This window comes from Chiloscyllium plagiosum, unplaced genomic scaffold (genome assembly GCF_037043375.1).
Source record: "Chiloscyllium plagiosum isolate Xiang-an unplaced genomic scaffold, Cpla_swu_hap1 HiC_scaffold_14, whole genome shotgun sequence".
NCBI lineage: Eukaryota > Metazoa > Chordata > Chondrichthyes > Orectolobiformes > Hemiscylliidae > Chiloscyllium > Chiloscyllium plagiosum.
In genome coordinates, this window is record NW_028270152.1 from 39,862,326 (window position 1) to 39,886,277 (window position 23,952).

Sequence of the window (23,952 nt, forward strand, 5' to 3'; positions counted from 1 at the left end):
TGTCAGAAAGTGGTCTTTTGTGCATTGAAGAAAGAATTAATTGTGGCATTTGCACTTGCAAGACAAAAGAAATTTAACCTTTTGAATAGATTTACTGAGTAGACTGAAATTATTCTTCCTGTTTATTCCATGGCTTAACCTAAACTTGTACTGATTTAGTTTCAAACATATTAATTTATTCATATGTAGAATGCATGTCACACAATGTTGTAAATAGTTACATCCTCAAACATAGTGGAGCCCAATACATCAGTGCAAAAAACCAGGCAGAAGCATTTGCATCCATCTTCAGCTGAATAGATGATCAAGTTTGGCCACCGTCTGAAGTCTACAGCATTGTAGCGGTCTTCAACCAGTGCAGTTCACACCATGTGATGTCAAGAAATGGCTGAAGACACTGGATACTTTGAAAGTGAAAGGCCAGGACAAGATTGTAGTAGGAGTACTGAATTCATATTCCAGTAGTCTGTTCTGCTACAACGAGTATTTATTCAATATGAATTAGCATTAACTTTTTGAAGAATTTAGACCGTTATTTGTAGAATGCAAACTTTCCTTACGTGCGTTGGCTATAAAGTGATATTACGAGATCACAAGAGAATGGAACTATCGCATTATATCAGAACTGACTGTACCAGCCTGGTCCTCAAACCAAACAGTTCAGGACAGCTACAATATTGGCATTAACTGGCAATGTGCAAGTTTGCACAGGCATGTTATATGCACAAAAAACAAGACAATCCAACCAACCAATTCCTGTCTGATAAGTCAACTCTCAGTCACCATCCAAGTAACAGTCAGTTGGATTCTGCCAGTGATGAGGAAGAGGGGTTGCAATGTGAGTGTCAGTGCTTTAGATATCAAAAACTTCTGACTGTGTATGCCATCAAATAGCCCTTGCAAAAATGGAATCCATGAGAATTGGAAAATAAGTCTTCGCTAGTTGGAGTCGTTTGTTGTAGAAAGGAGATTTGGTTATTGAAGTACGTTCACCTCGGTCCATGGACATCACTACTGGAGTTTGAGGGTTGTGTCTTTTGTCCAACCATCTTTAGCTGCTTCACCAATGACCTTTCATGAATTCAGAGTGGAGATGTCCACTACCGATTTGCGCAATGTTCAGTAAGTCATCGGGTACTGAAGCATCCCACATCCATATACAGTAAAACCTGGACAGCATTCAAATGGCAGATCAAAATAAGTGTTTTTCCAAAAATAAGTGTTTGGCACTGTCCACAAGATGTGCATTTTGTAAATCTTTTTCTAAATCTATTGAGAACCAACTAGTCAACTGTTTATTAGCTCCAGGTGGACAAGCTTGTCTATTGTTGCCACAAATGTTGGAATGTGCCAACAGTCTGTCCCTCTTCCATAGTTATGTTTGTGCCCAGGTGTCCCTGAAGGAGGAGTGTGGGGTATCCATCAATTATCTTGATTTCTTTTGAGAGATATGGGCACCATGAAGGATACAGTACTTTATTTCCCCCTTCAACTCTTTTTTTTAAAATATTTCGTCCCTTCCCGATCTTCCTACCCAACCCCACCCACTTAGCCACCCCTACCAGCACTACCATCATTTGCTCATAATGAAGATAGCTTGTAAATACTCAATTGGATAAACAGGTGCTTTTACTTGTGGTGGTTACTAGCTTTAAAGAAAAGCAAATAAAAAGTCATGGTGATTCTGGTGGTGGAAAGACATTCAGTTGTGTGTCATAACACTTCTGGGGGATAACAAATAAACAAATGCCAGAATGACATCAATTTGTAAAGGCAGTTTACTTCTCGTCACATAATAAACACTTGTGTTCACTTCTGGCAGGATTGATAATTTTCTGGTTTCATTAATTTAAAATGTGTGGTGATTGATTTGTTAGTACTGTTGCCTTTTGGTAGACTGCTGCTTCCCAAACACACAATTGACTGTGACACTTAAGTGCCCAATTAAAAAGAGAGCTACATTGTTGGAGATTCTCCCTTTCAGATGAGATGCAAACTGAAGACCTTGCATTTTGATATGGTAACGTTTGAGCAAGGAATTCCCCAGTGTTCTGCCAGCATTTCTTTTTGATTTACTATTGGCAAAACAAATTACTGTATTTGGTCGTTCATTTTTTCGCTGTGTATGTTTACTGCAACAGTGACAATGAACCTATAACGCTCTTGGGAGTATTTTGAAAAAATACTATGTGCAACATCATTCAGTTTTTTTTTCCATTTCTTACTCTTATTCTTGCAATCTTCCTGTTTCTGTTTTGCTGTTAATCTCCTTCTGTACCAGGGAAGGAATGTTGCATGTATCCATTCAGAAATGTCAATTTGAAACTTTGGTATTAGTGACATCTGTGAGGTCCATTGCCTCCTACCTGCAGCCTATTTCTCTAAATTGTGTGGTAGGAAGTCTAAATTTTTTCTCATCCATCTGATCAGAAATGTTAATACATACAGCTGGAAAAGGTAGAACTTAAGCTTCTCAGGATGCAGCTTCAAGACCTTGCTCAGCACCTAGCACCAGACAGATACATATAACTCATATGCATGGCTTGGATGAAAGGAACTCACGCTGGTGAGACCACGCAGTGGTCACAAACTCATCTGTCAGAGTCTGCAATAGTAATCTGAGGTAGTGCTGTAGCAGAATTAAATGCTGACTGCACACTAATGATCATCCTCTGGAGTTCTCCAGGCAAGAGACTCCAGACAAACTCCCTGCAAGTTTTGTGAAGTATGATGGAACTTCCAGAGGGGTTGCATACCCTGGTGCAGTGGAGAAGTCATGTAGGCTGTGCGAGTTGTAATCACACATATGCTTTAAAATGAATGGCTTTCTCCACTAAGAACTGGCACTGTGTCATGGTACGGCAAAAGGAGCAGCTCACTGATGGGAAACTAGGTATGTTCACTGACCCACATTCTATCAACTGGCTCCCCATGCCCAGACTAAGGCAAGAAGAGAGGCATGACGTGGATGTAGTCTACAGAGGAACCTCGATTATCCGGCAAGATCACAAGGTTCCGATGTTCGGCTAAACTATGTTATCCGGCACTCGATTATCCAGGATTTGATTAACCAAATGAAATACTGCCTGCCCTTGTCCTTCGGATAATCGAGGTTCCTCTGTATTTGCATTTTTAGAAGGTTTTCAGTTAGGTCTCGGGTGATAAGTGGAAAAAATTAGAGCACTTAGGATTGGGAGTGAAATACTAGTATGGATTGAGAATTGGTTACCAGCACCATTTATCCACTGTATGGACCTCTGAGGTCTGTACATAGTAGCAGGTTCCAGAATTTGTGGGCGGCACGGTGGCACAGTGGTTAGCACTGCTGCCTCGCAGCGCCAGAGACCCGGGTTCAATTCCCGACTCAGGCGACTGACTGTGTGGAGTTTGCACGTTCTCCTCGTGTCTGCGTGGGTTTCCTCCGGGGGCTCCGGTTTCCTCCCACAGTCCAAAGATGTGCAAGTCAGGTGAATTGGCCATGCTAAATTGCCCGTAGTGTTAGGTAAAGGGGTAAATGTAGGGGTATGGGTGGGTTACGCTTCGGCGGGTCGGTGTGGACTTGTTGGGCCGAAGGGCCTGTTTCCACACTGTAAGTAATCTAATCTAATCTAATTGAAAGTTAATGGGTTGGGACATGGATTGGCAAGCCAAACCTTCAAGCAGCTTCCCCACTGTGCAGTTTGGAGGGAACACTGGTTAGCAGGCAGAAAATAGGAGTAGTTGGGTCATTCTCAGGCTAGCAGTCTATTAACATTGGAGAACCAGAAGGATCAATGTTTGGCTGCAGCTCTTCATAATTTATAAATGATTTGGATAGAACAAGTTGTAATATTCTAAATTTGCAAATGGGATGAGATGGAAATGTAAATTATGAACAAGAACATGACAAGCGCATGGCAGGTAGAATATAGTAGGAGTAAATGTGCAGTTATCCACCTTGGTAGGAAAATAAACTGGATATATCTCAAATGTTGAAAGATTGGAAAATAGATGTGTCTGTTTATGAATCACTAAATGCTAGCATGCAGGTGCTATAATCAGTAAGGAAGATGAATGGTATATTGATTTTAATACAGTAGGATTTAAGTGTTTAAATGTGCTATCAAGCCTTGGTAAGATCATACCTGGAGTCTTGTGTACAGTTTTGGTCTCCTTATCTAAGGAACAAGATACTAGCTATAGAGGGGGTTGTAACTGTGCTCACCAGACTAATCCCTAGGAAGGTAAGATTGTCCTATGAAGAGAGATTAAGGGAACTGTGCCTGTAATCTTCAGATTTTTGAAGAATGAGAAGTGACCTTATTGAAACTTCGAAAATTCTTGGGAATTGACAGGGTGAATGCAGATGATATATTTGTCCTGGCTGTAGAGTCCAAAGACCAGACCAAATAATCTCAGAAAAAGCAGTAGGCCAATAAGAACTCATGGTTTTAACCATGGGCTACTTTGTTAGAAATCTTGCCCTCTTCTACCTAAGAGTTTTACACAAATTTGATCAAGGAAACCTTGCCACCTGTCTCTTAAACCATGGCAAAATCTACTCATTTAACTGTTGTTTAATGAGCTCCGATTATCTATCTGCATAATAAAGTGTAATAATTCCTGTTTCTGTCATGTGGATTATTTTTGATTGTCACTTCAAATGCACATTACATTTCAATGTGGCACTTTAAGTGGAAGAAGCTGGACAAAGATTCTATTTGACTGAAGGTGAACAAATCACAAATCCAAATGAGCAAAGATTAATTAAAAATTGTATATAATGCCACAATGCTACTAGTCAAAAACAAACAAACATCACACAGTCAGTAACACTCACCAAACTCTGTACACAACACCAAACACTTGTTTTAAAATTACACACATTGATTTCTGATGAAGACACTAAATTCGAAACATTAACTCCGCTTTCTCCCCACAGATGTTGCCAGACATGTCTATAAGTTTCCCTTACAACATTTGGCTTTGTCGAAATTCTGAGGGTTTAATTAAGTCCTTGACCTACTTTTCACATGCTATTGACCAGCATCAGTGTTTTTGAATGTGTTGGATTTTCAAAGTTGTAATTCCTTTTCACCAGCAAAATGAAAAACTATAATGCTATGACAACTATGCAGAAAATTTGCAAATAAGACGAAGGTGAATCGATTTAAATATTAAACTTTCATTTTAATCCTGAGTCATTGTCAAAGAGTTGTAAATGTCTACAGCATAGAAAATGACCCTTCAATCTATTGGGTCTGTGCCGGTCAAAAATAATTGCCTAACTATTCCAATCCCATTTTCCAGAACTTGGCCCATTGGCTTGGATGTCTTGGATGTCAAGTGTAATCCCAAGTACTAAAATGTTGTGGGAGTTTCTATATCCATATCTTTACAGCAGTGAATTCCAGACTCCCAAAACTCTCTTGATTGAAAATTATTTTCCTCACATTCTTTCTTAACTTTTTACCCTTGTCTTAAATCTATAAGCCAAGTCATTGATCCCTCCACCGAGAGGGCAAGTCCCTCCCTGTCTGACCTGTCTGTGCCTCTATAATTCTATACATCTCGGTCATGTCCTCCCTCAGTCTTCTCTGCTTCAAGGAAATCGCCCCAGTCTATCCAATCTCTTTTTATAACTAAAACTCTCCAGCCCAGACAACATCATGATAACTCTTCCCTGCATTTTCTCCACTGTAGTCACGCCCCTCCCATATATGGATTCCAGAACTGCACACAATGCTGAACCAACACTTGTACAGTTTCAGTATAATTTCCCTGCTGTTAGATTCTGTACCTTGGCCAATAAAGGCAAGTGTTCCGTATGCTGCCTTAACCACTTTACGTAACAGTTTTACTACCTTAAGGGACCAGTGGACATGCACAGCAAGGGTTCTGTTATCCTCAGTGCTTCCAAGGTGCTACCATTTATTATATTGTCTTGCCTTGCTTACCCACTTCACTTCAAATGTATTTGGATTGAATTCCATTTGTCTCTGGGTCTGTACTTGGAGTTTTGAGGATGCAGGGATCTCATTGAAAACTAGAATATTGAGAGGCCTGGACAGAGTGGACATGGAGATGATGTTTCCATTAGTAGGCAAGTCTAGACTCTGGAGTAGAGCCTTGGAGTGAAGCAACAAACCTTTAAAACTGAGATGAAGAGGAAAATTTCTTCAGGCAGAGGCTGGTGAATCTGTTGAAGTCATTGCTGCAGAAGGCTGTGGAAGCCAAGTGATTGAGTGTATTTATGACCTAAGATAGGCTCTTGTTTATTAAGGGGATCAAGGGTTATGGGGAGAAGGCAGGAGGATGGTGTTGAGAAACATATCGGCCATGATTGAATCGTGGAGCAGACTTGATAAGCTGAAATGGCCTAATTCTGCTCCTATATCTTTTTAATGAAGTAATGTTTTGGCATTGCATACGAAGTGAGCAGAACACAAGTAAACTCTTGTCATGATCCCTGCAGAAACAATTATATTTTAAAAAGGTATTTGAATTTCCATTGACAGACAGCTTTATCAAAACAGTATTAAAAACTGAATTTTTAATCTTTCACTGTCAAAAAATCACTCTCTCTGATTACATTTTACTCTGTTCCTTAAATTAACATTTCATTTTCCAGGAATCAGTCCAAAATATTCAAAGATCCTGATGGTTCTTTTCATGTTTTCCTTTACCAGCTTAAAATAATTTCTCAAACTTAAAATGAAGTGTTATCCCTCAGACTTTTTTTCTTCAAGTCAAAACTAGAGGAGTCATCAAACACTAAATCCTTATAACCTGGCCACTTCAGTATGAGCACAAGCTCCCGCCTGCATTCAACGTGGTGACCAATAGAAGCCAATAGCTGCCTTTATCTCTTCATTATTTTTTTGCTTCTTTTCCCATGTGTTGTCTCTCATGCTTTCTGTTCTCTGTTCTTTTTCTCAAATCCTATGTAATCTCAAAGACAATAGCTTTGTCTGATGCCAGTCTGCAACAATGTATGCGCTGCTCTCCAAATCAATATCTGTGCAAATAAATATGTGCTTCTCCAGTATTCTTTTCAAGTTGAAGCTGATCTGTAATATATTGAATCTCTCTTGGAGTAAACTATGTACATTATAAACTGGATTCAGCAGGCTAGAGCAGTAAGTACAGCTGCCTGCATGTGTGGTAGTTTTAAAAAATAAGTAGAGGTTTGGCTTTGATCACATTTAACAATCCAACTGCAAATCTGGGCTAGTTGTTTGAAATTGTTAATTTTCAAGAATCCATTCAGATATTTGTATATCGACAAGTTAAAGTCATCTTTGAACCAACATGGTTGGACAATATTTTGGATTAAGGAAAGATTGACTATTAGGAAAGATTAAGGAAACTTGACTTGGTTAAATGTAACTTTTTAAATTGCCTTGAGCTTTAATGCTGGTTTGGCCAAGCTAAAAGAAACTCTTCTCCAGAGACTTTCATGTGTGACTGGCAGAACTAACGCAACCAACATCAAAAAGGTGGAGTACACAAAAATTATATACATGAATGGTTTGCAAAAATACCAACACGATCTTTCAAAAGCAGTAGTTAGTTGCTAGCAGTAGTTTCTATCTGTGGAAGTTTGGAAAAACACCCTTTTCAGTATTACTTTGAGAGTCAAAATTTCAATTTTGTTTAGATTTTTCACATGGTAGGCCGTATTTACTCCAATTTTAATTTTGAGCTGATAGAATATATTAAACATGGAACTATGTGAACATCAAGTCTCTGAATATCAGTTCTTCAGTTATCATCAACCAGCACCTTGGAATGCAATGTGCCGTTTTTTTCATGGAATTAGAAGTTTGATTTGTTGCAAAAAATTATGTAGAGCAATATGCCAATTTGCAGATGTGAAAAACAATGGTAGTGGTATCAGTCAATGGCAAGGGAATATGAGGGTGCAGAATAGATGGACAAATGACAGATGGAATTTAACTCAGAAGTGTAAGGTGATCCATTTTGATGCAGAGTCAGTGTCACAGTTCTATAGACCGTGGGAGTGGATATGATAGAAAAACCTGGAGTTTATATTGAATGAGTAGTTAGTCTTGTAGGATATTACAGTAGTCAAATTATATAGATTTTGGGGTTCATAAGTAAAAAGGGATTGATATAAAAACAGGAAGTTCTACTTAATCTTAATAAAGTTCTGTTTAACAAAAATGAACCATGGCATCTGGGAGTCAAGGTTCCCTTGTAGTACCTGTAAACCCACAACTGCTACGTGGCAGGACAAAGGAAGCAAACGCATGGGAACCTGACCTGTAAATTCTTGGAAAAAGTGAGGACTGCAGATGCTGGAGATCAGAGCTGAAAATGTGTTGCTGGAAAATCGCAGCATCCAAGGAGCAGGAGAATCGACGTTTCGGGCATGAGCCCTTCTTCAGGAATAAGGAAAGTGTGCCAAGCAGGCTAAGATAAAAGGTAGGGAGGAGGGACTTGGGGGAGGGGCGTTGGAAATGCGATAGGTGGAAGGAGGTCAAGGTGAGGGTGATAGGCCGGAGTGGGGGTGGGGGCAGAGAGGTCAGGAAGAAGATTGCATGTTAGGAAGGTGGTGCTGAGTTCGAGGGTTGGGACTGAGACAAGGTGGGGGGAGGGGAAAATGAGGAAACTGGAGAAATCTGAGTTCATCCCTTGTGGTTGGAGGGTTCCTAGGTGGAAGATGAGGCACTCTTTCTCCAGCGGTCATAGGCGCAAGTAGGCGGCCTGTCTCCCCAATATAGAGGAGGCCACATCGGGTGCAGCAGATGCAGTAAATGATGTGTGTGGAGGTGCAGGTGAATTTGTGGCGGATATGGAAATTGGGGAGACAGGCCGCCTAATTGCGGAAAGTTTCAGAGAACACCTCTGGGACACCCGGACCAACCAACCTGTAGCTCAACACTTCAACTCCCCCTCCCACTCCACCAAGGACATGCAGGTCCTTGGACTCCTCCATCACCAGACCATAGCAACACGACGGCTGGAGGAAGAGCGCCTCATCTTCCGCCTAGAAACTCTCCAACCACAAGGGATGAACTCCGATTTCTCCAGTTTCCTCATTTTCCCCTCCCCCCACCTTGTCTCAGTCCCAACCCTCGAACTCAGCACCACCTTCCTAACATGCAATCTTCTTCCTGACCTCTCCGCCCCCACCCCCACTCTGGCCTATCACCCTCACCTTGACCTCCTTCCACCTATCGCATTTCCAACACCTCTCCCCCAAATCCCTCCTCCCTACCTTTTATCTTAGCCTGCTTGGCACACTTTCCTCATTCCTGAAGAAGGGCTCATGCCAGAAACGTCGATTCTCCTGCTCCTTGGATACTGCCTGACCTGTAAATTCTTGTCCAAGCCCTATAGCACCCTGATTTTGAACTATATTGCTGTTGCTTCACTGTCAATGGATCAAACTATAAACTGTCTCCTTTAGCGGTGTATACATTTCTGCACGAAAAGGATTGAATTGGTTCAAGAAGGTGGCTTAACGTCATTTTCTTGAGCAATTAAGGATGGCCAACAAAAATTGGCTTCATCATTGATACCCACATTCCAGGAATAAATTTAAAAGAAGTCCTGGCTTCTTAGGTAGCATTGAGGGCACTTGAACACAGCAAATAGGAGTAGGGCCTAAAACGCTTGGCACATCATTCAACAAAATTATGGCTGTCTGGCTCAGGCCAGAAGTTCTCTTTCATTCTGGCTCCTCCTACCCTTTAACTCTGATATTTCAAAAATCAATATACTTCCTCTTATAACATTTGCAATGATCTAGCCTCAACAATATCTCGGGGAGAGAATTCCTGATATTCACTATCCTTTAGCAGAAGAATTTCCTCTGCATCTCAAGTGTCCCCTTATTCTGAAACTATGCCTCTGGTTGTGATTTCCCCATTAGTGGAAATATTTTCTCAACATGTGTCCTGTCAATTCCCCACAGTAAGGTGACCCCTCATTAATCTAAACTCTAATAAATAAAGGGCTTGTCTTTTTACCTCTTCTTAATGAGTTGACTCCTTCATTCCAGGAATCAGCCTTGTAAATCTTGTTTGAACACCTCCCAGGCCACACTCGCCTTTGTCAATTAGGGGGAATCAAAATAATCCACAGTATGTCAAGTGTGGCTTCTGTACTGCACTTTTTTAGAGTCTCGTTCTTTTTAAATAATATTTTGCCTTTTGGTAATTCCTAGAGAATGTGCAGGGAATATTAACCAGAATGGTTCCAGGGACTAGGGATTTTGATTGCAAAGTTAGGTTGGAGACACTGGTATTGAAGAAAAGGAAATTGGTTGGGAGGTGATTTGATAGAGCTCTAAATGATTATGCTGGAAAAGCACAGCAGGTCAGGCAGCATCTGAGGAGCAGGAAAATCGACGTTTTGGGCAAGCGCCCTTCATCAGGAATCAGGCATTCCTGATGAAGGGCTCCTGCCCGAAACCTCGATTTTTCCTGCTCCTCGGATGCTACCTGACCTGCTGTGCTTTTCCAGCACCACTCTAATCTTGACTGATCTTCAACATCTGCAGTCCTGCCTTTCGTCTCTAAAAGATTATGGCACATCATTAAATGAAAGATAATCAAAGAAAAACTGTTCCAATTAGCTGGTTGGAAAAGAACTAGTGACACAAGTATAAAAACTGATAATGAAATCTTTTAGAAATATATAAAAAAGGGGAGACTCTGGATTCAATAATGGAGAAGGAGGTCAACAACAGAAGCTTTGAACTAAATATTTTGTATTTGTCTTCACAGTAGAATGTGCAAAATACATTCCAGTAATAGTAAGGAAAACAGGGAGCAAAAGGGACAAATGAACTTCAAGTAATCATAGTCATTAGCAAAAAGATGCTCCGAAGTATAATGCTATCAAAGTATACTGCACAAAATGGCTTGCGACTGAGAACATTAAAAGATATTCATCAGTCATTCCAGAGATTAATTGATTGTAATCATCTAATTGATTGTAATCATCTAAGGTGTCAGGTGTTTGGAAACGTAATGGTACTATTCAAGACAGAAAGCAGGAAACTATAGACCAGTTAGTCTAACATCTCTCCTTGGAAAAATGCAGGAATCATTTTTAAAAAGGTAGTAAAGCATAATGTTTCAAAAATGGTAACTCAATGATTTTGTGAAAGGGAAACAGGTTATAATTTAGTTCAGTGAGTGGGAGAAATATGACAGATGGAGTATAATATGGGAAGTGTGACCTCCTCTACCCAAGCTCAAACTTAGTCACTAGAAGATACTAAAATTGATAAGGAGGTGGTATTGGATAAGCCGTTAGACCAGAGTAGGTCCTTAGAATAGGCAATAAAGGTATCTCGACCAGATGAAAGCACCCAAAGATATCGAAGAAAGCAAGAATGGAATATGCAGAGGCACTGGCCACAATTCTTCAGTCTTCCATGCACTTAGTTGATGCAACATTATGAATGTTACCCCTTTTTTACAAAGGATTGCTCAGACAAACCCAGTATAATGTAAGCTGTGTGATCTTATATGTGTGTAATATAATTTATGCTTAAAGGTTGGATTTAGAACTAGTTGCATATGGGTTTTAGTGTCTGAGGACTTCGTACAGCACAGAAACAGGCCCTTTGGCCCATCAAGCCCGCATCGATTCTAAACTTAATTTTTAATGATCAACTTGTAGGAGTTTCTGAAGCCATGGGTTGTTTGAAAAAAAAAAGCAATACTTGGTGTCTAATGGGAAGTTGTTTACTTTTGAGTGAACAAATTAACATTTGTGCATTAGGCTTCAGTTAGAAGGATCTGGAATTTTTTTTTTGTTTTGACACATCTATTTTGAAGAAACCTTTTCAATTTTGCAGTTTGCAGATGTTGTGTTTGAAGCTGGATGTGTAAAACTGTTGCTCCTGAAGAAGGGAGATAGTTTAGAACTGTTTTAAAAAAAAAAAGGGTTATCTCCGTGTAAGATGGTTACTTTGAAAATTCCAAACCAGAAATGTTTAATTAAAATTGCAGGAATTATTGAAGCTCAGTTACACGCAGACCCGAGAAAGAGGCTATCCGATTCTTAGAACTAGGAATTGAAGTGTCAATTAAGTTGAATCCTCTAGTTGTTACTAATATAGTTATAATACTTCTGTCGGGAGTGAATAAGTTCTATTTATTTTTTAGATTAAGAAAGATAGCATACTTATTTTATGAGCATTGTAGAATTATTGGATATCATTATCTAATTTGCTTTTATTCTCAGTTTTATCTGCAGGACACTAAAAGTAGTAATGGTACGTTTATTAATAGCCAACGTTTAAGTCGAGGATCAGAGGAAAGCCCGCCATGTGAGCTCCTGTCAGGGGACATCATTCAGTTTGGTGTAGATGTAACTGAGAACACCAGGAAAGGTAAGGGTACGAATCCAATTTTTCTTTTTTTGTTAATTTTCCCATAATCCAAAAGATTGGCTTGAAGGCTACAGATATCCAATTTGACTGTTTTGTACTGCTGACTTACAAATGTTTATGTATATTTGTCTGGTGCTGTGAATCGTGTACCTCACCCTGCCACCATTAGTGCTGGATTTGTTTTTATTGTTGAAAATACAAATTATTCCTGATTTATTGCTTATGGATAGCTTTGAGTGTTTTTCTTAAGAATAAAATCTATATTTTTAATTTGAAGAAAGAACACTTATCAGTAGAAACTCTATCAAGTGGCCTATTGGGATTGAACTCAATTATGTAACTTCAAATACTCTTTGAGATTCCGGATATCCATCTGACATTTTCTTTTAAAAGAATATATCACTTTATTGCTCAGGAATGTTTATAAAAAATAAAGGCTTCCATTTCTATCACTTGACTCTTTTTTGGATTTTTTTTAGTACATATCTACTGTTTCACAAATGATTGGAACTCTGTATGTCTCCTTAATTTGAATCACATGATTTCTACTAAGTCAGTCAACTGCAATATATTGTTGCTGTTGCATTTAAGCTGTCTGTATGATGGCCAAAGTACCCTCAGAAGCTGGTGCCCAGAAAGTGCTCCCAGCTTGGTAATTGTTTGTTGACCATAAGCAGCTGTCTGGCCACTTTGCCAGAGACCCTTGAGTTTTCATTGATTCTTCAACAACTCTTTGATGACTGTACAAACTGAGTCAGAAAATAAAAGTCGAACACAAATATGCCATAGATAACTGTAAATCTGATCAGAAAATCTGATTTTTGTTTTTTATTCATTTGTAACATGAGCATTGTTGGCTAAGCTAGCATTTTATTGTCTGTCCATTTTTGCCCATGAGTCAGTGAAGAGTCAACCACATTACTATGGATCTGAGGTCACATTTAGGCCAGAACAGGTAAAGATGGCAGATTTCCTACCCTAAAGGACATCAGCGAGCCAGATGTATTGTTGAAAAATCACAAATTAACAGCAGCTTGTAATTGTATAATGCCTTGAATGCCCTTGGGATTTCCACTGACACCTAACTGAATATGTAGTGTTGATTAAGAATTCTGGATTTACCCCTCAGTTATTCTAATACAATCAAGCGACTTTATCTATGTTACCTTACTGAAAGACAGAAAATTCTTAGTCTGGATTTGTTTAGAAGACTTTTACAAGGGCTAGATTTTCTAAGGAGTGCAAACAGTCAGAGTACTGCTTTGCTTGTATATTTTTAAGTTAAGAAGGAGTTCTGCATTTATGAGAGGACATTCCAATCAGGGCTTCTTCAGAAATGCAGAGTGTAATTTAAATCTGACATATTCCTTGTAGAGTAGGGTAATCGGGGGTGAGTCAAACATGATTGCCATCATCTGTGATTTAATGGTCCAGTAATCATCCTAATCTCTGCCATGCTATGGAACTGGAATTTTATTTGCAGTAAGTAGAATCATAAAATTATAGAGCTGTACATTATGGAAACAGACCCCTTGGTACAACTCATCCATGCTGACCAGATATCTCGTCACATTTACCAGTATTTGGCTCATATCCCTCAAAACCCTTCCAATTTCTTGCCATCCATTTAAATGTTGTGATTGTACCAGTCTCTCTCTCTCTCTCTCTCTCTCTCTCTCTCTCTCTCTCTCTCTCTCTCTCTCTCTCTCTCTCTCTCTCTCTCTCTCTCTCTCTCTCTCTCTCTCTCTCTCTCTACCACCAGCCCCCTCCCCAAGTAAAAGGCCTTGTCTATTCACCCTATTCATGCCCCTCATGATTTTATAAACCTCTATAAGGTCATCTCTCAGCCTCTGGTACTCCAAGCACAGTATCTCCCTATAGCTCAAACCCTCCAACTCTGGCAACATCCTTATACATCTTTTCTGAAGCCTTTCAAGTTTCACAACATCCTTCCTAAAGCAGGGAGACCAGAACTCAACACAACATTGGTTTGGCCATTTTTGGAATATTGTGTACAGCTGCAACGTTATCTCCCAATCTTATCCTCAATGCAATGATCTATAAAGGCAAGCATAGCAAACACTGCTTTTACTCTCCTGTCTCCCTGCAACTTCACTTTCAAGGAATTATGAACCTGTATGCCAACGTCTCTTTGTTCAGCAATACTCCCCAGGACCTTGCCATTAAGTGTATAAATCCTGCCTTGATTTGCCTTTCCAAACTGCAACTTCTCACATTTATTTAGATTAAACTACATCTGCCACTCCTCAGCCCATTGGCCCATCTGATCAAGATCCCTGTTGTACCTGGAGGTAATCTTGCTTGCTGTCCACAACACCTCCAATTTTGGTGTCATCTGCAAAATTAACCATATCTCCTATGTTCACATCCAAATCATCACGATGCTTGACGAAAAGCAGTGGACCCGGCACTAATCCTTGTAGCACACTGCTGGTCACAGGCCTCCAGTCTGAAAAACAATCCTTCACCCTCTATTCTCTGTCTTCTACCTTCGAGCCAGTTCTGAATCCAAATAGCTTGTACTCCCTGTATTCCATGTGATCTAAACTTGCTAACCAGTCTGCCATGAGGAACTTGTTGAACACCTTACTGAAGTCCATGTAGATCATGTCCACTGCTCTGGCCTCATCAATCCTCTGTTACTTCTTCCATCAAGATCATGAGACATGATTGCCCATGCACAAAGCCATGTTGACTATCCCTAATCAGTCCTTGCCTTTCCAAATACATGAGGAGAAAGTGAGGTCTGCAGATGCTGGAGATCAGAGCTGAAAATGTGTTGCTGGAAAAGCGCAGCAGGTCAGGCAGCATCCAGGGAACAGGAGAATCGACGTTTCGGGCATACGCCCTTCTTCAGGAATGAGGAAAGTTTGTCCAGCAGGCTAAGATAAAAGGTAGGGAGGAGGGACTTGGGGGAGGGGCGTCGGAAATGTGATGGGTGGAAAGAGGTCAAGGTGAGGGTGATAGGTCAGACTGGGATGGGGGCGGAGAGGTCGGGAAGAAGATTGCAGGTTAGGAATTCGATGGATTTGACTGAGACAAGGTGGGGGGAGGGGAAATGAGGAAACTGGTGAAATCCAAGTTCATCCCTTGTGGTTGGAGGGTTCCTAGGCGGAAGATGAGGCACTCTTCCTCCAACCGGCGTTTTGTTGTGGTCTGACGATGGAGGAGTCCAAAGACCTGCATATCCTTGGTGGAGTGGGAGGGGGAATTGAAATGTTGAGCCACAGGGTGGTTGGGTTGGTTGGTCCGGGTGTCCCAGAGGGTGTCCCAGAGGGAAATATATCCTTGGTGGTGGGGTCCGTTTGGAGGTGGCGGAAATGACGGCTGATGATGCGCTGTACATGGAGATTGGTGGGGTGGTAGGTGAGGACCAGTGGGGAGCACCTCATCTTCCGCCTAGGAGCCCTCCAACCACAAGGGATGAACTCGGATTTCACCAGTTTCCCCATTTCCCCTCCCCCCACCTTGTCTCAGTCAAATCCATCGAATTAAGCACCGCCTTCCTAACCTGCAATCTTCTTCCCGACCTCTCCGCCCCCACCCCAGTCTGACCTATCATCCTCACCTTGACCTCTTTCCACCTATCACATTTCCGACGCCCCTCCCCCAAGTCCCTCCTCCCTACCTTTTATCTTAGCCTGCTGGACAAACTTTCCTCATTCCTGAAGAAGGGCTTATGCCCGAAACGTCTGCTGGCTGTGTTTCGCTCCGGGTTTTCAGAATTACTTTATTCATTTAGGAATCAATTCGGCTTTGGCTAACGATATGGTATGAATTTTGGCAGGCATGAATTTCAGCCCCTCAAAAGTAGTATCCAAGTAGTAATCGTCAACCCCATAGATTTAACCTTAAAAAGTGGACAAAAAAGTTTGACTATCACTCAAGTATATATGATAATCTCAATCAAGAGTATTTCCCTTCTGATTCTGTCCACTGAGTTCAAGTCAGTCCACTGATGGTTAGCTTGAGTTTTTGGGATTTACACCAACAATTTGACTGGGGCAGAAATTGCCCAAATATATTTATCTTCCTCCAAATAACCTGCCTATTTTAGTAAGCCTTAGCTTTTACTATAAACGCACAGATGTTTTAGGAGTCCAGGTTTTTTCTTCTTCCAGAGTACATAGAGTGTAGGATTTGTTTCAGTTGCAACAGAAAACTTAAATGAGATAATTTGCTAACTTTACACTTATCAGCAGAGAAGTACTAATCCAGTTGTTATTTGTAATGACTATTCAAAAATATTAGACTATATAACAATATCGAAGAATGTAGTATCAATCAACATTAGGTTGATTAGGTTTTACCTTTAAAGCTCCAAGCAATTAAGATATCTTCTCGTGGTGAGAGGAAATATGTTTTGAGAACTATTAATGCAAGGATCCAAACATTTCTGAAACTTCAGTGTAAGGATCTTATTTTTATTTTGTTCAGGTCCCTCCTGAACAAATGTGGGTGCTAATCCCCTGTGTACATTGCTCCCACTTTCATAAGATGCTGTATCATTTTAATATTATTCCTTAATTATTCAGAGAACATTCCTGAGGAGCAGATGTAGGCCATTCAGCCCCTTGAACTAGTCCAGTGTTCCGTGAGATCATGGCTGATCTGTGGCCTAACTCCATAAAGCTGCCTTGGCCCATGTTCTTTGATACTTTTGCTTAACAAAAATGTATCCATCTCAGAATTAAATTAACAATTAATTTCACTGCCAATTACCACTGCCATTTAGAGTCAGGGACCGTTTTCATGCTATATAACTCTTCGGTCCAACTGATCCATGATGACCAGATATCATAAATCAATTTAGTTCTAGTTGCCAGCATTTGGTCCATATCCCTCTAAACCCTTCCTATTCATATACCTATTCAGTTGCCTATTAAATGTTGTAATTGTACCCGCATGCATCACTTCCTCTGGCAGCTCATTCAACACATGCACCACCTTCTTACCCCTCTCACCTTTAATGTATGCCCTCTAGTTTTGAACTCTCCCATGCCGGGGAAAAGACCTTGGTTACTCCCCCATCTGTGCCCTTCATGATTTTATAAACCTCTGTAAAGTCACCCTCAGCCTCTGCTGCTCAGGAAAAAAAGCCCCAGCCTATTCAGCCTGTTCACATAGCTCAAACTGTCCAATCCTGATAACGTGCTTATAAATCTTGTCTGAGCTGTTTCAAGTTTAACAGCAGCTTTCCTATAGCAGGGAGACTGGGATTAAACGCAGTATTCTAAAAGTGATCTAGCCAACGTCCTGGATAGCTGCAACATGGCATCCTCTACCTAGTGCACTGATCGATGAAGGCAAGCGTGCCAAACACTGCCTTTACCACCCTATTCACCTGCGACTCCACTTCTTCTTCTGCACACTTAGGTCCCTTCATTCGGTAACACTCTGTTATGGAAGAGAATTTTGATATCTACCACTTTGTGTGTAGAAGTGTGCACTAACATCTCTCCTGAATGGCCTGGCTCTAATTCTCAGATTATTGCCCCCCAGTTCTAGAATTCTCAACCAGCAGATATTGTTTATCTTCTTCTACCCTGTCTTTTCCTGTTAATATCTGTTCAATCAGATCACCCCTTGACCTCCTAAATTCTGTGTAATTCCTCTTCATAATCTCTGAAGTCCAAGTACCATTCTTGTAAAGCTATGTTATACTCCCTCCAAGGCAATGTATCTTTCCAAAGAAGAGGTGCCGAAATCTGTTCAAGGTACTCCAAATGGGCTGTAATCTGGGTTTTGCATAACTTAGTATAACCTCTGCATCCTTGTGCTTCTGTTCTCGAGATACAAAGGTTACATCACATTAGTTCTTTGATTATTTTCTGCAGCTGTTTGTGATACTGTAAAAATCTTGACACCTGAAGCCCCAAATCTCTGGACATCCAGTGTATTTAACTTCATATCATCCAGAAAGTACCATCATCTAACATTTTCTGGTTAAGAATGGACAACCTTACACTTGTCTATATTGAACTTCTTCTGCAACAGGTTGGACCATTCATTTAGTCTAGTAATATATCTTTGTAATTTTAAGTTATCATCTACACTATCTACAGTGCTGTCTAACTTAATCTTATCAGCAAACTTGGATACATGACTTTTTAAGTCTATCCAAGTTGTTAATAAATGATGTGAATAATTGAGGTCCGAACACTAATTAGGCAGCATAGTTTACAGCAAGTGGAGAAAGATTTTAAAGGAACCTGAGGGGAAACGTTTTCATGCAGAGGGTGGTGCTTGTATGGAATGAGCTGATAGAGGAAGTGGTGGAGGCTGGTACAATTATAGCCTTCAAAAGACATTTTGGACAGGTACATGGATAAGAAAAGTTTAGAAGGATAATGGCCAAATTACAGGCAAATGGCACTACTTCAGTTTAGGAAATGTGATCAGGACAAACAAGTTGGGCTTGTTTCCATTCTATATGGTTCTATAACACAGGACCTTATGAGTCATCAATGGTCACATACTGTCTTGTTTTATACATGTACACTAGTATTGCTTTTTTATCTTGCTTAATCTTTAAATCCTAACAGAATCGTTTATTGAAAATGTTTCATTCCTCTGTCTGTGACTGTTGTCTGATCCTGGTATCTGATGATATTTATGTGATAAAGACCTTTGCCAACTCTTAACAGTTGGATGGTTTTAATATTCCTCTTGAGTTAACATCTTATTTTCTTGCCTAGGTGCCGAGGTCACCTTTTCAGTGATTAAACTGATATTTATATGTTTTTGTTGTCTATGCTGAGTACTAGTCAATTAGTTAATAGCATATTATGTCATATCCATGGCCCTTTCTCAACATGGCCTAATTTCAAGGTAGTCTTTTCTGGTTTTTCCTACGAGCTGCAATAGTGGCTTTAATAGTTAAGTATCACAAGAATCTGTGTATGTGTATATTTAAACGATCCTTGGATAAGCACATAGATGATGATGGGATAGTGTAGGGGGACGAGCTGAGAATGGTTTGCAGGTCGGCAGAACATTGAGGGCCGAAGGGATTGTTCTGTGCTGTATTGTTCTATGTTCTATATCCTATCTGATTAGTTTTACTTATTTCTAACCAGGTATCATTAGAGCAGCATTTGCAATCCTGGAGAAGATTTGTAGTTGAGGTTGTCAGTCAGATAGTTTGCTCGCTGAGCTAGTAGATTTGTTCTCAGACATTTCATCACCATGCTAGGTAACATAATCATTGAGCCTCTGGTGAAGTGCTGGTGTTCTATCCTGCTTGCTATTTATCTGTCTTGGTCTGTAGTGGTGGGTTATATCACTTCAAGTTTTTTTTCTAAGAGATTGGTAAATGGTGTCCAAATCAATGTGTTTGTTAATGGAGTTCCAGTTGGATTGCCAGGCCTCTAGGAATTCCTATGTGTTTTTGTTTTGCCTATCCCAGGATGGATATATTGTCACAGTCGAACTGGTGTCCCTCTTTGTTTGTGTGTATGGATACTAGTGATAGTTGGTCATATCTTTTGGTGACGAGTTGGTACTCGTGTATCCTGGTGGCTAGTTTTCTGCCTGTCGGTTCAATGTAATGCTTCTAACAGTCCTTGCAGGATATTTTGTATATGATGTTCATTCTGCTGGTTGTTGGTACTGGGTCCTTTAAATTCATGAGGAGCAGTTTCAGTGTGGTGGATTCCTGATGAAGGGCTCCCTCCCGAAACACCGATTTTCCTGCTCCTCTGTTGCTGCCTGACCTGCTGTGCTTTTCCAGTACCACTCTAATCTTGACTCTCATGCTAACTCCCACTCTCAAACTCTCTGTCATGATTTCACCCACTCACACTCTCACTGTCTCAGTCACACCCACACGTACACACAGTCACTCGCACACAGATCTTGCTGTAATTCCTTCACACATGCATTCATTCACTGTCTTTCTCCCTCACACAATCACTTGCTCACATTCCCACAGACACACACTCATTCCCCCTCCTGTACACAGGCATGCATTCTTCCCTGGCTCTGCCGTGCAGACATTCACTTGCTCTCATCCCCATTCAAAATGCTCACTCTCACTGTCTCACCCTATCTTATCCACACAGACATCCACACCTTCTCTAACTCACTCAGTCTCCCTCCATCCCTGTGTCTCATATTTGCTCCATTCCTCTAACTCTCTCATTCTTACTGTTTCACTCAATCACTCTGACACCCTCCCTCTCCCTTTCTCTCTTCATTTGTCTCGCACACTGTTCTCATTCTCCCAGGCTATCTTTCACTACACGTGTTCCATTGCATTCCTTTGTGCTCTCTCTCTGGGCTCCCCCAATTGCCTTCTGCTTCCCAGACAGGCTAATTCTTGCAAGAGCACGCATTCGCTTGCACAAACCTTCTTACTCTCTCTGTATTTCTCACTATGTCACATTCTTTCTCTCTCAGTCACTTTTATTAGGTTATGAACAATAAGGCTTTGGGTTTTTTTGCTTCTGTGGACCTCTGTAGCATGTTGCTTTTCTGTACGAAGTTACAATAAATTTTAAGAACATATTTCTGTTTTGTATTACTTAATGTGAAGCTTGTTGCTGCAGAAGTAGCAATGCTAAACTCACTGGCAGATTTCTATCAGAAAGTCACCTGTAGCATTTTACTGGTCTCAGTTTTCAAGGAACAGTCCAACGAATTGTCAGTTGCCTTTTAAAGGTTTTGATGGGTTAGAATGTAACAATTTACTTTTAGTAATATCCCCAAAATGTTTTGCAGCTCAGAGGTAGTTCAGAGCATTTTTCCTTCCCCACTTCTGGGGGGGAAAAAACATTTTCCATTTGTTGCAGTGACCAGAAAAGATGAACTACCTGCTGTGATTATATCCAACCAAATATTTATTTCTTTGAATAAAATAGTGGGGGAACACAGCATGTGTGTAGTCACTCTCCCAGACAAAGCAAGAACTTTGCAAACTTATGGTTTACTTTTGAATGCATCATTCCTTTCATACAAAGGACAAAACAAAAGTTGCCCCACCTTGCACAGATTTATTTGGTATGTTTATTTCAGAGAATATACATATGCCAGTTAAGGCATATTACACACCATTCTTTGTTTTTTTGACTAATTCTGTTTCATTTTATTAGCAAAAGAAGTATCTCTTCCCCCAAGAGAAAATATGTAACAAGCATTCTGCATCTGGATCGACATCTTAACTTGGGCATGGAATTGCACTCTGCACCCACTTTACAAAGTATAGAAAAACAGTTGGTGTTCATTGCTGAACATTTACTAAAATTAGGATTAAATGGGGCTCTTGGTGTGCAGTAGTAATATCCCTATCTCTGGACCAGGAGGCCTCAGTTCAAATCCCAAGTGCTCCAGAGGTTCAAGACGACAATTCTGAACAGTTTGATTAGATCATTAACACTTTTCAGAGCATTGCAAAGACCCTGGTTCAATATATTTCTCAACCATTACTTCTGGGTTAAAAAACAATGTGTGCAAATAACATAAGGTGTGGCTTTTCTTTGCACCATACCAGAATGCATTTGAGTCACGACTGCATGCTAATCCTTGCAAATTGCAATGCAATTTGTCCACTCATTTCTAATTGTTCAGCACTTCAAAAATGTTGCCTGACATTGTGTTATCATCAGTATTTTTCAAAGTGGAATGTCTTTTATTTCCTCTTTCACACATCCCAAACACAGGCAAGCAAATGCAACATTGTAAATGCCTATGGATTCAAAGTTACTATCAGTTAGAGGTGTTACAGCTCACTGCAAAATTATCTTCTGACATCAAATTAGTCTGATGCTTGTTAGTCATTTGAATGTTTTTTTTCCTCGTTTCCTGACTTTCTGCTTTCGAAAAATTTCCTTTTTTGTTTAAATGGCACCGGCATGCATACTTGATAAATCAAACCACTTTAGCCTGGAGGATTTCAAAGATTAATTTGGTATTATTTGTGCAAGAATAATACACTATAGTTGAAGTATATCTTTGCTTGTGTGATTAAAAAAATACCAAAATTCAGTTCATATCTTCATATTTCCTTAATTTTGACAGCCCCATAATGAACTTCTATTTTTTTAAAACTTGGGCTTCCTACCAAAGAGTTCTTTGACTTTTGGAATTGAATTGGATGACCAATACACACATGATCAGACTGAACTCAAATTCCAGGATCTCTTCCTCGCCCTTTGCAACACTGCTTGACTGACAACCCCTTGATTTGGATTTCAAGATGTTCTAACTCTATTTCATTTATTACCTTAAAGAAGGAAGTAGGTTATACCTCCGAAAGTAGAAACCAGTTCAAAATAAGCTTGCTAAGCGAAATCTGTAGATAATGCCAATAATATGTAGAGATACTAGCTGACTTATGCTGCAAATGGAATCCACCAATAGAAAATCCTGCTGATCCAAGTCTTTGTATCTGAGACAATTCCAATTGTCTCACTACACAGGAAGATTACTGATTAGACAAAGCAATTTGCATGCTCTCTGAACCTTTTCCCGACCCTGAGAGAGCTGTGGATGCAAGGTTGTGAACCCTAGCATAATAGGAGAAAGTGAGGATTGCAGATGCTGGAGATTAGAGTCGTGAGTGTGTTGCTGGAAAAGCGCAGCGAGTCAGGCAGCATTCGAGAAGCAGGAGAATCGATGTTTTGGGCATAATCCCTTCATCAGGAATGAGGCTTGTGGACCAGAGGACTGAGAGCTAAATGGGAGGGGGGGGGGGGGGGGGTAGGGCTGGGAGGAAGGTAGCTGAGAATGCAATAGGTACATTATAGGTTGGCGAGGAGGGTAGAGTGGATAAATTAGTAAGATGTTGGACAGGTCAAGAGGGCAGTGCCGAGTTGGAGACTTGAGATTGGGCTAAACTGGGGGAAGGGGAAAGGAGGAAACTGGTGAAATCCACATTAATCCCTTGTGGTGGCAGTGTCCCAAGGTGGAAGATGAGGCGTTCTTCCTCCAGGTGTCAGGTGGTTAGGAGTGGTCAATGGAGGAGGCCCAGGCCCTGCAAATATCCTTGGGAGAAGGAATTGAAGTGATCAACCACGGGGTGATGGGATTGGTTGGTGCGGATGTCCCAGAGATGTTCTCTGAGACGATCCGCAAGTTGGTATCCTGTCTCCCTGATGTAGAGGAGACCACATTGGGTGCAACAGATAAAGTAAATGACACTTCTGGAGGTACAGTTAAATTTCTGTTTGATTTGGAAGGATCCTTTGGGGCTTCGGACAGAGTTGAGGGGGAAGGTGTGGGCACAGGTTTTGCACTTCTTATGGTAACAGGGAAGGTGCAGGGAGTGGGGTGAGGGATGGTGGGGGTGGAGGGATATATTTCCTTTCCCACCCCTGTCAGCGTTTCAGAGAAACCATTACCTCTCTGACTCCCTTGTCAGATCCACACACCCACACCAGCCTTCACCCCACTGCCCACCTTCCCGTGCCACTGCAAGAAGTGCAAAACCTATGCCCCCACCTCTTTCTCTCCCCCGCCCCCCCCCCCCCCACCTCCGTCTAAGGCCCCAAAGGATCCTTCCACATCCGACAGAAATTTACTTGTACCCTCTGAAGTATCATCAACTATATCCCTTACACCCAATGTGGTCTCCTCTG

The 23,952-nt window shown here is 40.7% G+C and overlaps 1 protein-coding gene across 22 annotated transcripts in view; it reads left to right on the forward strand.

The window, feature by feature from the left end:
• The window catches only part of slmapa (sarcolemma associated protein a), a 258,658-nt gene that overhangs the window by 37,084 nt on the left and 197,622 nt on the right, over positions 1-23,952 (forward strand). For 14 of the 22 annotated variants that reach the window (XM_087994334.1, XM_087994332.1, XM_043708129.2 and 11 more), the window contains exon 2: positions 12,208-12,361. In XM_087994334.1, coding sequence (XP_087850460.1) covers positions 12,208-12,361 — 154 coding nt within the window. The remainder of the gene's footprint in view (positions 1-12,207; positions 12,362-23,952) is intronic. The other 8 variants (XM_087994333.1, XM_087994342.1, XM_087994336.1 and 5 more) reach the window with 1 other exon arrangement.